This window comes from Nothoprocta perdicaria, unplaced genomic scaffold (genome assembly GCF_003342845.1).
Source record: "Nothoprocta perdicaria isolate Ctin4 unplaced genomic scaffold, notPer1 scaffold_88, whole genome shotgun sequence".
Classification (NCBI taxonomy): Eukaryota; Metazoa; Chordata; class Aves; order Tinamiformes; family Tinamidae; genus Nothoprocta; species Nothoprocta perdicaria.
The window spans coordinates 1,432,160-1,450,136 of NW_020456176.1; the positions used below are offsets into that span (position 1 = coordinate 1,432,160).

Consider the following 17,977-nt stretch of genomic DNA (forward strand, 5'->3'; position numbering starts at 1 on the left):
TTCTTAATTTCTGAAGGCAGGAGGGAGATCAGAAAATCACCCACAACATAGATATTGCCATTTTTTTCATTTTTCTGGAGTATAAATACAGATATTTCTCTGAAAAAGATTTTTTTTCTTATTTCTGATTGCATTTGGGTTAAAATTTCCTCCTCATAGAATAAACATCACTCTTTCTGACTTTGTTAAAGATTTCCATTTTTCAAGTATAACCTGCAGCTGTGATGCACAAAAATGCCACTTTATTTGGAATACCATTTGCTCTTAAAACATATCACAGCTGCATGAAAACCTATGTTCTGAAAGTCAACCATTCCTACAATCATCTCGGTCAAGGCTCTGCTGTTTGGGATGCTCTTACCTCCATTGGGAGCCTACAGAGCACAATGAGTTGGGCTGCACCCATCATCCCACAACCAACTGACCAATTCTGCAATGGAAAAGGTTTTGGAAAAGGATTTTCCAAAATCAGTGACCAAGGTGAAGGGCACTGAATGGAGCAGACAGTTTGGGAAGTGGAGGAGTGATGGTGGAATGGGATTACATACAAGTGAGGAAAAACAGGTGGAAATAAAAGGCAATGCACAAGTTCAGCACCCCATGCAGCGATGGTTTACTGGGAAGTTGCCCTTTTGGGGGATAACTTCTCATCTGCCTCTAAATTGCTCCAGTTTTAGGGGAGGGAAAAGGTGAGGAATGGTACATGGGCACTGCTTGTGAGTCCCTGCCATGCTGCCTCTTGGGAATAGCTCCAGGAATTCTAACCCACATGGATCTGCGGGAGCAGGATATGTGCAGCTGGCAGCTCCTATCCCACCACAGCAGGAGGAAGCACACTAGGATGCTGCACTCAGTCCATCTCTTCTGGAATTTCGTGGCACCCATTGGGTGCTAAGTAGAGCAGAGGCATCTTTAGGATTGCCCTTATTGCTGTGAATTGTTTCCTTCATTGAATATATATACTTTAAAATATTTGATGAGTTACTTGTAAGTTCCCAGCCGTAGCTCGGACCATCAACGTGATTTCACAAGAGCAAGCAAAGCAGCCTTCCACTGCTGAGAGGCAGTTGCCTCTGAGGTTCTTGAAAAGGCAGGGAAACAGGGAGACAGCAGGAACCGCAGCCTCAAAAGCTCAAGCGAATAAGCTCTCGCCCATGCAGTTCTTAGCATTTCCTAGCTCTAGCCATATGTGAAGTAGGCAAGAATAACCTTTTAATTTATATTTCTAGCTGAGGTGATTCCAGGAATGGGAGGATAGGAGGAATGCGGATAAAGTAATGTCTAAAATACAAGAGTGCTGATCCAAAAAACTTTTAAATGTCATGCTCAGTCCAAGAGAGGTCTGCGAACAGCTCTTATTTGTCCAAATTGCTTTGATAATGCTTCACTGTGGGCTATTTTCCTTCCTTTTCTATGATTTTTGTAGCAAAATGGCATTTTAGTTTTGAATTAATCCACAATTTTGCTGAAAAAAAAAAAAAAAAGGAAATTGCAGAAGTCAGATTGCATTAGCAAGTGGTGGCAGAGCAAAGCCCATGTCTTCTGCTGACAAGCAGGGAGAAGCAGCACTGCAGCTGCCTGGCCTGCATGGCCTTGTAGCCTGACCCCAACCCTCACCCCTTGGGTTCCTAGTGCAACTCCACAGAAGTGAAGGTAATTTTCTTGGGTCTTTTTATTCATAATTCCAGCAAAATTCCCACTGTTTAAGTGGAGATCCATGGGAGAACAGGATTTGACCTTGAATTATATCTGATCTAAGATTAGAATCAACAGAGGAAACCTCACATAAAAAAAATCAGGCAATGAAGTTGATTACAGAGGTATTTTCCTGTAGTGTTACTTTCTATTATTTGCTATCTTCTATGCAATGGATACTCAGAAAATAAAAATTTCGCATTGGCTTTTTTTTTTTTTCTTTTTATTCCAGCAACTTTTGCATTTGTCTGCTAACAAAATTACTCATTGGTTCCTACCAAGCTTACTATTATATAGCATTAGGCTTTCTAAATAAAAAAGTCAGCTAAATATTCAATGTAAAAATGAAGACACAAACTGATTTTGAGATCTGTGTTGAGTTTGCAGTGCTGCTGTAAAAAATATTTTGAATATTGAAATATGCAGAAGTGATTTGAAAGCCAAGGAAAAAATTTTACTGTGTATGTACACAGCACCATTTTCGCATGTTTATGTTGCAAGAAGGATCTCTTTTTTTTTTTTCAGACTCCTGTCTGGTCATAACAAATATTAAAAAGATACTAAATTAAATAAATTCTTCCACATTTGGTGGATTCTGTACTTTTTGCAAATTCACTACATTTTCCAAGATACTTTTAACTTGTAAAAGGTGAATATCAGATTATAGGTCTGGATCATTCTTACTGAGACACTTATTGGCAGCGTTGCACTGTAGCCCTATCAACAGATTCCATGAGTGAAAAATAAATGTTATTCCTAAAACTTCAGAGGAGACTTTCCCACTTTTAATTTCAGTTTTCTAAGAAAATACACCCTAAGAGAAATTTATGGATATGTTTGCGGTCTGGGATCATAAAGTTCATATTTTTTTTTCTGTAATTAGAATGAGAATTGCTACGTTGCAACTTGGAACATGGGGTTCCCTGAGATCTCATTGTACTTCAGAACTATTAATAGTTCCATATATAATTACTTCCATATATAATTGCATGCAACTATCAGCGTGGCAACTTTCTAACTGCTAATTTTTGGAAGCAGGGAAGATGCACCGGGGCAAGAATCAGGTGGCACTTGCTCTTTCTTTAGGTTTTTCAGCTTGGCTGTTGTCAGGCACACTCATTGATCAACGTGGAGCTTTGGCTTAGTCCTCTATGGTGGTGGGTAAATTCAGACGGTTGGGAAGTTCCTGAGCCCCTCTCTACATTGGTTGTTCGAGATGGCCACTACAACTGTATTTTACAGCTCCAGACATCACAGTCAGCTATTTTAGCAAATATGTATCAAGATGGTAGAATGACTGCCTGTGAAATGTGAAAAAAATATATATATATCACACACTTAAAGGAACAGGAGAAAATAGGAAGAAGTTATTTCTGCTTCAACACCGATTTGTTATAACACTTTTTAAGTTAGGAGCATTCAGCCTGACTGCATTAAATGTTATTAAAAACTGTGTACAGTGTGTGTTCAGACTGAAGCTTGTAAACCTGCTACATTGCTTGTCCTTTTCTGAAAGTGGTTATTTGTTATTTGACATTATTTTGTCAGACATCTGATTTATATAGCTGAAGACAGGGCACTTGCCTTCTTTTAAGATAATAAACAAGCTTCACTTTTAAAACCAAGAAAACATTTTAAAGTGGTGGGATATTTTTCTAATTATTTTGTCTAGCTTGTTGAATACCTTTTACTTTCTCTGCAGTTAGCTTCCATTAACGTTAAGGAAAAAGAGAAAGAGAGCAGGAAAGCAAGCTTTGCTGTAGAAAAGAAAGAAATCAAAGCTAACCACCAACAGCTTTTTGAAAAAGACTGTTCTGGCTGTTATAAAACATGTATATAACTGACAAGTAATATTATCCACTGGTGAGATATTGTTCATATGTCTACAGTATAAAATTACCAGAAAAACCATGCTGGTTATCAATGCCCGTGTGCTCAATGCAGTGTGAGGGCTGTGGGGATGCCGTGAATATCTTTTATGCCGCCACTGCAGCCCCCTCACCTCCCACCAGTTCTCCGTGCGCACTGCCCACCGTGTTAGGTCCCCTTTGATGCTCAGACAAGCACGTGTCACCTCTGGCGTGCTGAAGCCAAGCGTGGCCCTCCCTGTGGTGGACTGTGAGGACTGGCAGCACCCAGCTCTCCGTCCAGGGCTGGGACCATCGTTCCCTTCAACGTTGTCCACCCCAGGGCTCCCGTCTTGGATACGTTAAAACACACATCAGCCTCTTATGGTGACGCTGTGCTTATGGTGACGCTGTGCTACCAAAGTGAAGGGGCAGCTCAAATTAACTCGGGCCTGTCTGGCTTAAGGACTGTACACAGCTTTGTCTTGGGATAAAGGAGCTTGTAGAGAGCTGCAAAACCCGTGCCGGAGGAAAGGCAAGTTGTGCTAGGACGGAGCTCTGCGGGGCTGCCCTCAGGCCGCACCTCGCATGTGGCTCTTCGAGAGCCACAACTGGAACCAGAGTGCAGATCTTCAAGATTCCAGCTAATAAATCTATATATATTGCTGCTAATTCTGTCTCCATGTAGATAGGAGCTTCAGAAGTGAAAAAATAAAATCCAGTATGTACAATACGGTTGGTCGGGTCAAAACAGTCACAACTTCTCTTTTAATGTTTCTAATTGCAACAAAGGCCTATATATTTTCTACATATTATTCAGATCAGTACTGTGACAGTTCCACCATATGAGCTTTTCTTTTTCTTTTGGTTCCCTCTGCTCCCCACCTCAACACAATTAAGAGATGGCACATCAGTAGAGCTGAGTTTGTAGGTACCTGCTCTCGGAACAGTTTTGCCCCAGCACACGTAGCATAACATACTTGGTTACAATCTGTCATAGCCATAGTGTGTATTCTTGCACGATTTTTATTTAAAGTTCCCCAGCATAATGACCTTTGCAGTTGGTAATTGTGGTTCCAGTGATTTATTTGATTTTAATAGAACTATTTGAGTTCAGATCAACATGAGATCTGTGCATTGGGCAGTTAACCTGACACCAGTGTAAACACTCCATAATAAGGTAGACACCCATTTTTTTCAGCAACTAAGCTTTGATTTTGAGCTATCTGCCTTGTACTTCAGATGAGCTTGAGTACTATTAAAGCGTGGTACCTATATAAAGGCATGTGAGATATCTTAATAAATTAATGTCATTTTGTTTATGCTTTTACATAATTTTTGTTTAATGCCATCTTGAATATTCTGCTCGTTCAGATAAAGTGAGGGGTCAGGAGTGGGTTTGATTTAATACAACTGGACGGTTTGCCTGTTTTTTGTCTGTTCCTTTTGGTGTCCTGTCATTTGAATTTTATGTTTTTGCTTTTATTTCTTCAGACGACTTTTCTGGGTATCGTTTTCTGTGTTGTGTTGGTCCTTTATGCTGGTACAGATTGCATTTGTTCATCTAAAAAGCCTGTCCTGCACAATTTCCATCATTTTTACGGTCTTACATTTTGTCATTTTCTGCTTGAGTTTGGTTGTGGTATGTTACGTTTTGACAGTAGTTTGTCATACGGTAGTGGATAACCTCCTTGGCTTTCCTTTAAAACTTTCTTATTTGCAGCTGCTGAATGAAGTTAACTGAAACACTCTTTCTTCAAACAGAAGGATTAGCACAGACAAAACAGGGAGAGTGGCTACATGGTGGCAGCCAGGCTCCCCATTTGTTCGGCGTTTATTAGCATTCTGTTCAAAAATACGGACTTTTTTAATGCAAATCTAAATATTCTCTTCACTAAAATGGTTGCGTGGAGATCATTGTCAGGCAATGATGGTTTTGATTTAGTGGATGTGGAAATTTTACAGTTAAAACTAACACTTCCTCATCTAAGGTGCATGTTTTGTTTGTAGAAGAGGAACGATGGTGGTGGAAACCCCCTCAAATCACCCCCGCCCCCAGCCAAGATACTCAGATTAAACCATAGGTTTCCACAGAAAAGTGTCTGCATGTACAAGTTTTGAATATTACAGTGTGTAGTAAGTTAAGGACCTGTTCTGAGAAACAAACTGTGTGAATTCTGATTTATCATCTTACGACCAGTTAGTATAAAGGAGAACATTGTAGGCTCCCTGACTCATTATTGCCACTGGACATGGGGCAAAAACTTGAAGATGATACAGAAACATCCAGGGCAAATGCTCTCCTGTTTGCACTGGAGTTTAAGGTGCTGTGTTTTATAAAGCAACCCTTTCATAGTCCCTTTCAGTGTCTTCTGCCGCCACTCTTGCAGTCAGCCTTGATGCCTGAGCTAGACACAAGCTCTAAATGGAAGCATTTACTGGGCAAGATGTTATCAGAAAAAGGTCTGGGAGGCCTGCAGAGATAGACCTGGGAGTCCAAGTGGAACACGAGCCAGCAGTGTGTCCTTGTGGCATAAAAGGCCACCAGCCTCCCAAGGAAGCTGATCCTTCCCACAACCATGGTGAGGCCACACCTGGAGTGCTGTGTCCAGTGCTGGGCTCTTCAATGCAAGAGAGATGTGGACATATGGGAGTGAGTGCCATGAAGGATGACAAGGATGACCAGGAGAATTGGAGCATCTGTGCTAGGAGGCGAAGCGCAGGCAGGGACTGTTCAGACTGGAGAGGAGAAGACTCGTGTGGGGTGGATCTTATTGATGTGCATAAATACTTGATAGCAAGACTAAAGAAGATGGAGCCAGAGACTTCCAGTGGTGTTCACTGAAATGCAAGAGGCAATGGGCATAAACTGGAACAGAAGAAATTTCATTTAAACATAAAATAAACATGAAATAAACATAAAATAAAACTTCTTTACTGGAGGGGTGGTCAAACAGTAGAAGCCAGTATCCAGAGAGGTTGTGGAGTCTCCTTCCATGGAAGTACTGCAAACAGTGGACATAGTCCTGAGCAGCTTGCTATACGTGACCCAGCTTGAGACAGATGATCTCCAGAGGTTCCATCCTGCCTCGACCATTCCCCTTGTATTGAAAGTGTCCACAATTTCCTTTTAACATCCCTCAATTTCCAGTTCCTGACTCGGAGTGTGAGTCAGGACGTCAGTGAGTCAGTGTGAGGGATGTTCCCTGGCTGGCTTCCTTGGCCATGCAGATGCAGGGTTGGCTTTCTTCTGAGCCCTGCACGGCTTTTATACTTGTTTTCTGATTATTTCTACCAGAAGGAATTATAGTAAAACATTGTCTCTCTCCAGAGTTGATGGAATTAAGACCATATGTGCCTGTGAGAATAAGGGTCCTAAACTGTGGAGAGTTAAGCTGAGGTCTCATTGCTGTGAAGGTTTCCATACTTGCTCTTGACTCAAATGTGTTTTGAGGAATTAAAGTGCTGGTTACAGACTTCTCAGGGAAGAAAATCTGCTGTGAACTGAATCAAAATCAGGCAGGAAAGTCCTCACCAGGCTAAAATGTAGCATAGTAAGTGTTGAACTTAAAAAATCAAGGAAGAAGCAGAGTTAAACCTAGCAAAATGATAGAATAAAACAGAATTGGAGGGTTTCTAGAGGAAACCATACACATCTAAAATTGTATAAATTTTGATATTGTTTGGTTAAAACTTCAAATTGGTGGCAATAGTTTTCCTGTAAGAATAAATAAGACTGCAGATACTGTGAAAGTCAAACTCAACTTTGATTTTAACTAGAACCGGCAAATTGTCAAAGTTTAAGATTAAGACAAGAGAAAAATGGATCTGTAGAATGAAACAAACTCTTTCTAGATTAATCCAGATGGAGGAGAAAAAATAGAAAGCCTGGCTTCTTGGTGTGGGAAGTATGCAAGTCAGTCAGGCACAGCACTGAATCAACATGTTACTCATCCCACTTTGCAGCTTTCTTGCAAAATTGAGAACAAAAGCAAAATAACTGGAATCCTTAGATTTCCCTAATTTCTACAGAGTGCTAAATAGATCAGTAGAGATAAAATCTAATTTTCAAGGATTCCTTATGCAAGGAATGTCCATTTGGCTGATTTTCTTCTTGGCATTTACTTCTCAGATCTTCGTGATTTATTATCAGTAAGGAGATAGGACTTGCAAACTGTCTTCAGAATTGCTTGGAGTTTGAATTCTATAATGTCCATGGATTATACAGATCTTTTCTGAATGTTGAAATACAATCTACACATTTAATTTTACACAATAATTTGTTTTTATATAAATAAGAGAAATTTCCTATGAAATAATTTCAAACTTAAATAATTAATACTTTCAACTTTGTTATGTTATTATTTACTTTTAAAATATCCTATCATTTGACTAAATCAGAGGAGTCCAATCTTACCCACTAAGCAGCAGGAAAAAAAGGATAGGTCTGTGTATGCCAGATTCTGCCTTGGATGCACGTGGGTGGCTTAATCAACATTGCCCACACATTTCTGAGGCAGAGCTTGGACTTATTAGACTGCCTTTTCACTGCCTTCCCTGCCATACCTATCAAATCTGACAGCAGATTTTTCTGGGAATTGACGAATTCATTCTGTTTGGGTTTGGACGCGCTCGCCACATAAGGCGTCACGAATGCAGGGGGGTGTCCCCATCGGCAGCCTCCTCTGCAGCTCTTCCATAGGGCAAACGAGTGTGTCTAACTGGGGAGCTTTGTGGTGGCCCAGCCTGGGCCTCCCAAGTGCCCTCTCCATCGCCCTTCGCCCGTGGCTTGGCTGCTCAGCAGAGCTCTTAGGCGGTGGAGGGGCTCACTGGGGCAGGCCAGAACTGGGCAGGGCACCGATGATGTGGTAGTTGACATTCGGGCTAATAAAATAAATTAATATTTTAAGCAGAATAGCAGCAATTGTATCTCTGTATCACTCCAAAGTGTTTTGCGTTCAGTATACTCATTTATCTGTTCTAGTTGCAAAAACATATATAAAAGAACAAGCCAAAGTGAGGCCCACACTGATTTCAATTAACAGAGCCCAGAGATGTCAATTAGGAACAAATGGGGAGCTCAGCCCTTTTTGGCAGTGCCCGGGAAAGCTCATTTGCAGTCAATGGGAAGCCATCTCCTGAGTCCCTCGCCCCTAGACCTGGCTGGGGGGATTTAGTCTTAGCATCTCCATTTAATCACTGAGATCCCGCTGTGATAATCTCCAAAACAGGATGCTCCCATGGAGCTAGAGCTTTGCAGGACAACCCAGCGTTTTGGTTTGGGAGCCAAAAAACCTCCCCAAGCAGGGGAGCCCTGTGTAACGTGTCCATGGGGTAATGAGCTGCAGCCAGCACCATGGCTCCCAAGGCTACAAGGGGTTTTTTGTCATTCTGTTGCTGATTCCCTGGATTTTTTTTTTTTTATATTCTATATATTTCTTGTTGAATCGGTTTACTCATTTAATATCACAGCTCTGACTAAAACATAGGAGGGTAGAGGATTCAGAGCTGCAAGAAATAAGTGTGGAAGCAACAAACACACAGTTTTTCTTTCATAGATTAACACTCCTGTTGTTTGAATACCTACAGATTATATATCAGTTTTCCAGTTATCTTACATACTTTATACACACACACACACACACACACACACATATTATATATATAGGTATGTTTAATGTAAGTGCTTGCCCCTGAGGGTTTGTCAGACGTGGCAGGTTCCTGAAACGAAGGAGGGGTCTGGTATCAATCCCGGCTTCTGGAAAAAGGCCGTGAACCCTCCTGCTGCAGAGGGGGCACTGGGCTTGAGAGCCTATCTTTGGGACACAAAGGGAGGAAGTGCTCTTCTATTCCTAGCCCACAAATAATACCAGTTTCCTCTGAACTAGAAAAACATGTTTATTTTCTGTTTTAGTTGAATCTATCCTGGGAAAAAAAAACAGTATCACCACCATATGGTGTGTGATGGTACCACAACTGTATTACAAACTTTTTTTTTTTTTTAATCTGCTTGGAAAAGAGGTTTGCAAAAACCCTGGACTTTACAAGTTGTGGCCATCCCCACCTAGAGCTCTTTGGACTTCTGGTTTCTTTTGGGAGGGAAAATCTTTTTAATCTGGAGAATTTAGAAGAAGCTGTTCTGCATCCAGGCAGACATACCTAACATGGGAAATAAATGAAAGCTCAGTATGAGAATTACAGCATAGCATCACACTAGGATCAGCGTGATAGAAGTGCACCCTAGGCATTTCCATTGCTTGCCAAGGCCAAAAAGCTTGAGCATGACATAACTTTCTACCTCCCTGAGAGCCACCCCACAGGCCATTCAATATCCAAGATTCTTCTAGACTTTTCTTTATAATTCTTCCAGGAATTGGACTTAGGAAATCCTTTACATTATAACCATTACTGACCTGCAAAGCTTTTTGCCCATGTTCATAGACCAGATTAATTGATTTCCAGACCTGTTATATTCTAGAGAATGTCACAAATCTACCTGTCTCACTTCACTTCCACACTTGTATTTTGGTCTTTGGTCTTTCTGGTCTTTTGTGGCACGGCCACAAAACCCTGTGTGGCCGTGCAGTTACTGCCCTGAGTAGGCCAGGGGCATGTCACTGAATCACACAATGTTTAAGGCTGGAAGAGACCTCTAGAGGTCATGTAGTCCAACCTTCCTGCTCAAGCAGGGACACCTAAAAATGTCGTTTTTTAGTATTTTTAGTATTTTTTAAGTGTCGTTCCATGTTGTTCCAGCGGAATGTTCTTTGCATTGTGTTTAGTGCAAAACAGTCACTTCAGGTAAGCCTTTCGTGCAGACATTTTCATATAAATTACCATTACCTGTTGCTAAATGCAGCTAATCTTTGTCAGTTTGCTTTACTATCTGGGGGTTAGCTAGCACAAATGGAGCAAACGTTGAGGGACAGGGCCCAGCTCTCATGGGAAAGACCAGGCCCTCAGATACTCAGGTAGGAAAGAGGGATGCAATCTGTGACAAAACGACAATTTACAGCAGCATTGCAGGGCTGTGAAATTTCTGCCGGAGTGCTGAGGGCCCGCTGCATTTTCATTCTCATTTTCAGAGCATCCAGGGTCTCAGAGGGCTGGGAGTCAGAGCTCACACTATACAAGGGCCTTTCCCGGATCACTGTTGGACGCCGTTAGTATCCGAAGGGGCGCAGCTGTGAGTCTGTGGCTGCTTCACAGAGCAGAGTTTGCTCTGCGCTCTGCCCTGTGCGAGTCCACATTTTTGGCCCCGCGATGGCCGCACTGCATCCTTGTGACCTGTGGTCACCAACCTGTCCCGCGGTCCTTCACATCCTCCTAGGAGGAGGCCTAGGGGTCCTCTCCTTCACATCCTCCTAGGAGGAGGCCTAGGCATCCTTGTAGGCAGGATCCTCCGGCAGAGGCCCCAGGAGCGGCCAGAGGACGTGCCTCCCGCTCCGGACATGCTGCCCGACAGCAAATCCAGGCAGGCCCTTTGCACTTGACATGCAAGAAGTTTGTGAGAGTTAGCCCCTAGCTTTTGTAAGCGTTTCTTCCACAGCCTAATGTGGTTCTTGGCGACACTTCTCCTGCACAAACAAGCTTTATTTGCAGAGTTGTGTCTTCCTCCTGGAATTGTCCTGACCTTTCTGAGGCTCTGACTGCTTCAGGAAGAGGATGAAAGCCTTGCATCCAGTTTGGGCTTGGGTGGCAAGGCAACCTTGTGAGCAGAGATTAGTTGTTCATGCTGGACATTCCCATTAGGTATTTCAGGTCAGGGTCTGCACACACATCACTATTAGAAAATCTGATTCCCTGGAGCATCTCATTTTGTGCTCTTCATCCATTTAGGGTTCCCACTTTGTTATCCACAGTGGCATAATATTTCCATAGCAAACACAGCGATTGCTTGCCAAGAAAAGTAATAAGAATAAGACATTTAATGCATTTCTGGCCTTCTTCGGTGTCTTGTGGCTGCTGGAAGCAAGGCAGAAAGCCACACCGTATGACCACGCTATCCTGCATGCAGCTAAAATAGTTTCAAGATACTTATGCAAAGCGTAAGTAGCATGAATATAGGTTTATCACAATCAGGAGGAATTGCTGGATTTTCATATCACACATTCACTGCTTAGGATGATTAGCAGGAAATTTAATTTGCACTAATTAGCCTTGGGGGAGCAAGAAATTAACTTGATGGGTAAATTTTGTATTTTACTATATACCATACAAAGCAACATGAAAAAAAAAAAAAGAGTTAAAGCTTGAGTACAGTCTTATGCTGATACACTGGACTTTAGTTTCTCTAAATTGAAAGACTGTGGATAATTAACATATGCTTGTGAGTGGGTGTCTTTTTAGGGATCTTGAGATGTAGAATAGTCTTTGTATTTGCTGAAATGTCAGGCACATCCGGAAAGTGCAGTATATTTTTATACATTCAATTATGTTAATATCTAAGAGCAAAATCTTTAACAAATCCTCATTTTCTATGTTTGCATGCTTCTGTTATGCAATGTGCATTCTGATTGCACATGCACTATTTCAGAATGTAATGCACAGAGACTGAACTACCTCCGTGAAAACACTGTACTTTTAATTTACAGCACCCACTTGCAAATACATTTTTAGGGTCAAGACCCTTGTTCTCATGCTGCTAAAACTCCTATGAAAATAAGATTTTTTAGAAATTACCCTCAAAAGCATATGGCAAATGAGAGCAGCGTGAATCACCACATAGTCACAATAGAAAAGTAAAAATTAGGAACTAATGAACTCTGATCTAGCCTGTTGATGATGACTTTTCTATCTCATTGTTCAAAAACACTTAGTTTGGGTCGCTTGGTTATTCCCTCTGGAAATGGAGGCAATATTTATGCATACACCAGTCAGAATTACTGTGCATCAATTAATGTATGCAGAGGAATGAGTCATTCAGGACGGAAATATTGGTCTATTATAAATGAAAATGTTACTGTCCTACCAAGCTTGTGGTTGCATCCAAATTTATCACTAAAAAAGGAGATGGCAAACATCAGTTGCATGCCAGATACCTACCTTTGATGTCTGTGCTTTGGCCAGCCCGTGCATCTGAAATACTATTACTACTACTTATTTGGAGTTAGGTCCTGTAATCCTTATCTGAAACTACTCTTGAATTTAGTGGTGTGACTTGAGTGAGTTTTGCCCAAGTAAGTATTGCAGATTTCTGTGCCCTGAGTCCCTGCTTCAGGCTGAGGAGTGGCTCTAAGTTGGCTAAGGCGTCTGCTCACACTGTCCAGCCTGGACAGTGCGTGTGTGTGAGGGGAGGAGGAGGGGGGCCGTGTATCTGGGGGGTGTTTGTAAATATAGATGTGCACACCTACGAACAGAAATGTGCTTTGCCTTTTGGGGTGTGCAGATGTATTTCTGTAAATACCATTTGTATTTCTACATTTATGAGTAATATCCGATTTTCAATCGTAAGTGACACCATGTCTTGTTTCAAGAGTGACTCTAACTGTCCACCAATGTAAAGAAACTAAGTAGATGAGCCCACTCCCTCTAAGCAGGGATGCTGTTTCCATTGATTTCAATGGGAGTAGGCACATCGTTTCTGCAGCAGAGAGAGAACATGTTATTATATTCTTTAAATCAAAGTTTGATTTCATTGCACTAAAATTATTCATGTTCTGTTAGCAAATGGTTTGAGATTTCCTAACCTAGCACATTTGCTGAATTCTGCTTTGTATTTTCCTCACAGCGATTGGAAGGACCCTCATTCCTCGTTATTTTAGCACTGTCTTTGAAGGAGGTGTAACAGACCTGTATTACATTCTCAAGCACTCAAAAGAGTCATACCACAACTCATCCATCACAGTGGACTGTGATCAATGCACCATGGTCACTCAGCATGGAAAACCCATGTTTACCAAGGTAACAGGGAAGACTCAATACAGCATGTTGTTGTTTTTTGTTTGGTTTTTCTTCTTCGGCGTATATAAGGATGAAAAATACTGGCTGTTGCATTTTTATGGTAGACTGAGATTATTTCTAATACTGCAAGCCCTTGTAGCCCTTTAATTACTATTTTCTATATGCATTACATAAATAGAAAATTCTGTGGGCATCTTCTGCAATTCTCCCAGAAAGATTACAAGAGGAGCACATAATGCCAAGATGCCAGAGACATCAGATGTATGGGAATTAAATTCCACTTGCCTATCTCCTTTTCTCTTGGCTTGATTTTAAAGTGACTGTGAGATGCTACATTGCTGCTACATACCATTCTGGATAGTATGCTTTACCTTTGATGCTTACACTGTCCAAGGGCTTTAAATCTCTAGGCAAATAGTGATTAAATTCACTAAGATGCTGGCCCAAAGGGCAGTAAAGCCAATGGAAGGACTTGATTGATTTAAGCCTGCTTGGGATCAGGCAGTTAGTACATACTCAATACATATAATCAGTAGCGAGTTATGTTGATGCTTTGGTCAGTTCCAGTCCTGCAGCTAATTCCTGTAATTATATCGGATGCAATATATTTATAAAAGCAGGACTAGAAAAGTGGAAAATACCAAACTAAAACAAAAATCTTATATTGACCAAAAAAAGAAAAATCAGTAAAATGGTTTTAAAACCAGAAATGCACAATTTACTAATTTAACAGGATTTGACTGTCTCCTGTGCTGTGCCTCTTGAACTGTATGAATTTCATCCTTTGGATGGGATGCAGCCCCTGGGACACAGAGGTCGGGGAGTCAGAAGAGGCTCTGGCCGGCGCCACGAGCGCTGCTCATGTGCCCTGCGCGGTTTATCGAGTCCCAGCCTCTTGTAGCCTCTTCTTCCCCGACATCTCCCTGCCAGCTGGAGCAGGATTCAAACAACCATGGGGACACCAGCCCCTCCACAGCACCAGGGGACTGGGGTGTGCGTTTTGTGCCCTGTTTGCTCCAGCTGTCCCACACCGACACAGAAGTAGACAAGAGAGGTGCCAAGAGCCACAGGGTCTTAGTGGTCCCTCTTTCCCACCTTGCCGCTTGTGAAGAGCTAGGGGTAGAGCGTGTGGTAGCTGCGGGTAGAGCAAATGAAGAGGACATGTGGTAGCTGCTTCCCCGCTTTGCGTGGATCTCCAGCAAGATCTCCATGTCACTTCCCTTGGTGCTACCTTTAATACACAGTATGAAACAAGAAGGGCTCTTTTGGAATCAGCAAGCAAAATAGACATTTGTCGATTCAACTAGCTCATTTTGCAGTACTGTTACACCACATCCCAGTGCTGTTACCTTGGATGAGGAGGTAACATGTGGCCGAGACAAAGCCCAAGAGGCTGGGGAGCAAGGAGGGGGCTGTGGGCATCCCTTGCATGAGGGCTGCCTGGCGCAGGGCCTGGTGCCGGCGCGTGGGCCTTGGGGCTGGCGTGGGCCTTAGGGGTGGCGTGGGCCATGAGGGGCCACACATGGCGCCTCAGCGGCTCTGCCTGCCGCAGGAACGGGCCCCTTGGGGGTTGTAGGCCAGAGCGCAGCCTCCCTCCAGAAAAGTGCACATGGAGGGTGCAGTTTGGGTTGTAGAGGGAAAATTCTGTGTGGGGGGGGGTGTGGCGGGGGGGGTTAATGCCCACGTGTTTAAAATGACCTTGTTAGTAAAAATGGGTTTGAGGTCAACACGGCAGTCACTAGAATGAGGGGAAAAGAGTATATTCCTGTCCTTCAGAAATACGTTAGAGTCTAGTATTGCCCCAGCTGTGCCTGTGTAACTTCTAGCAAAGACACCCAAGAGTTTGTAGCTGGAGGCAGAGCTGTTAACCCTCGCAGGGCTGGTGTTGGAGCAAATGCAGCCCTGCCAGAGCTCGTGCCTCGTTTTGCCCTGATGAATCTCTTGCCAAGACATCTTTTGTATGCAAAAACACAGACCAACTGTACTTGTTTAATAGCTGCTCCAATTTCATAAACAATTTTTCTAACTTCTAATATAATGGGCAGAAACCGTTCTCGTCATGCAGTGAATGGGGAATGCACAGCTGCATTTTATTCATTTCGACATTTTCCTAGTTAAAGCATCTCACTGCATGCTCTAGTATTGAATGAATATAGAAAATGGCATTTCTATTTTTTTTTCTCAAACAGAGATATCTTAGCACATGCCTAACTGTAAGAATATAAACAGTCCAGCTTATCTTCAGAGGCCTGTTGGGCCCTGTTAAGTGAGAAAAACACTTAAAAATGTATTTTATCGAGAGCTTCAAGCCCTAACTACCATGTTGGTTTATCTGGCAGATACTTCTTTACTTTTTTTTTCCTCCATGTAAAGGAAAGCATTAGGAGTGCTCCCAAGCCTGTCTCTATATCCTCAGTATTCATGGATACTCAAACTTCATGCGTGGTCAAACTATTTTTCTGCTGTTGGTGATTTTTCTATTTCCTGATAGATAGCAAAGGAGAGCTTTACAGCAGGGAGCATCTTTTGTTAGACCATTTTTTGCTGTGCACACCAGCAGGTTGATCAGCCATATTCTGTAGGTGCAGCACTTAAAACTCACAGCAGTTTTAATCCTTACGCATTTTCCACATTTCTATAAGCTTTAGATTTCTTTTCATCTGAAGAATCAGATTTGAGGAACGCTCATTAATAAAAACCAGGGGAGTTTTTAAGGCAGAAAGTCTGAGCAACAAGGAGCCAGACTGGAGTTCTTGTTCGGAGGTGCCAGCTGCTGAATTTCCTACAGTTAATAAGTGCAGTGAAGGGGTTAAAAAGCTATTGGTTAGTTTGAGAAATGTTCTTTTTTAGTTTTTTCCTGGCCTAGTCTGGAGCAGCCACGTGACCCGCTGAATGCCTGCCAGCCTCTTTCTTGTTGATCCTCCGGAGACCATCTGTGCTGGGGGCATTGATTAGAGTGTGTCTGCTGGGATTACATCTTTTCTGTTGCCATGCCAACTAATCAGCTGATTTTGGTTACCACAGAAACAAAATGTCAGAGCTCACAGTACGCTAACACGGATTCGGCACAACAGAAAATGTTTTCTTAATTGGAGACCCTTTTGATTTTTTGGAATCTGTGTAAAAGGCAGCTTTAAAAAAAAAAAGAATAAAAAAAGAAAAAAAGGTTTAAAATAACAATGATGCCAATTTTATTGATTAAAACGATACATTAAATTCTGCTCTGCGCAGGGAAATTAAATTTGTTTTTTAAGATGTATAAATTTTTACCATTGTGATATGAGGTGTGCGTTCCAGTTTTTCCGTTAAAATTTGTTAATGCCGGTGTGTAAAATGAGCTGTGGTTTTTTGAGCTTTGCAGAAGAAACGTTTGAGAAGCCACAGGTATTACTATAAAAATTATTTTCCTGTTAACTCAAGTATTTTCACATTAACTAGTCAATAACCAGGATCTTTGGCCTCAACACAATAAGATCAATTGCACAAAATGTTTCTCTCATATGAGTCCCTCTGTGTATATATGTGAAATCTTTCATGGTGGTGTAGCCAACGTACAAGTCAACATCAGAGTCAAATGACAAAATAAGTCACGTCAGGAATCTGAGGGCACTAGGGAATGCTGAGAAGGGCAGGTGAGAACCCGTTGCAAGATTCTTCTTCATAGGCCTGCAGTAATTCAACTATGTAACATGTTTGCTAAAATTACCTATTTTTGCAGAAACAACTATGAGAAAAACCTGCAGGGACATCAAGTAGACTGTTAGCCAGAAAGACTCTGCGTTGCCCTAGTACGAGGGGCAGAGCGAAGCTTGGGGGCTATAGAAAGGCTCAATCTTTAGCTGAATTAAAACATAAGGTGCCGGGAGCTTCCTCCCAAAGGGTGGGCTGAGGCAGGGCTTGTGCCCGCGCTGGGCAGACATGGGGCCCATTGCTCTGGCCATCCGGGAGCTCACAGAGCCACCCGGCCAGGGCTGCCCCCAGGGCACAGCCAGCCCTCCTCTCCTTGCTGCACGGATTAACAAAGGCAGATGAGGAATGGAAGGAAAAGAAAAATGGTATAAAATGCCTGGGAAAGTCAAGAATACTTGGAAAAGACAAGAATGCTTGGGAAAGACAAGGAAAAAAATAAAGGAAAAAAAAAATCAGGTTTGAGCACAGCTCTGCAAGGCACTGTGCACTCCAAGTGGATATAAGAACTGGTTTATATTCCAAGCTGTTGTAAAGGAAGAGCAACATAAAAGAAGTTGGGAATGGCTGATTCAGCAACTTGCCAGAGAGCGTGTGCAATTGCACCACAGTCACCTGCACTGAGAGGTTGACTCATTAATTAGCAGTGGTGAATTGAGAGGAAAAGAGAATTGATGCAATAAATAAGATTTAGTGCACACAGTGCTCTTTGTTTATAAAATGCTATAAAATCTATAGTAGCTGTAGTTACTGTCTCCACAATAAGGCCTATGAAGTCTTTTTCCCACATTGTTTTTTCTCTCCTCAAGAGAAAGCCAAACAATTAGTCTCACAGAGATGAACAG

General features: G+C 42.1%; 1 protein-coding gene across 6 annotated transcripts in view; it reads left to right on the plus strand.

Annotated features, from left to right (window-relative positions):
- LDB2 (LIM domain binding 2) overlaps positions 1–17,977 on the plus strand; it is a 189,904-nt gene that overhangs the window by 128,482 nt on the left and 43,445 nt on the right. For all 6 annotated transcript variants that reach the window (XM_026052396.1, XM_026052400.1, XM_026052398.1 and 3 more), the window contains exon 3: positions 13,273–13,445. In XM_026052396.1, coding sequence (XP_025908181.1) covers positions 13,273–13,445 — 173 coding nt within the window. The remainder of the gene's footprint in view (positions 1–13,272; positions 13,446–17,977) is intronic.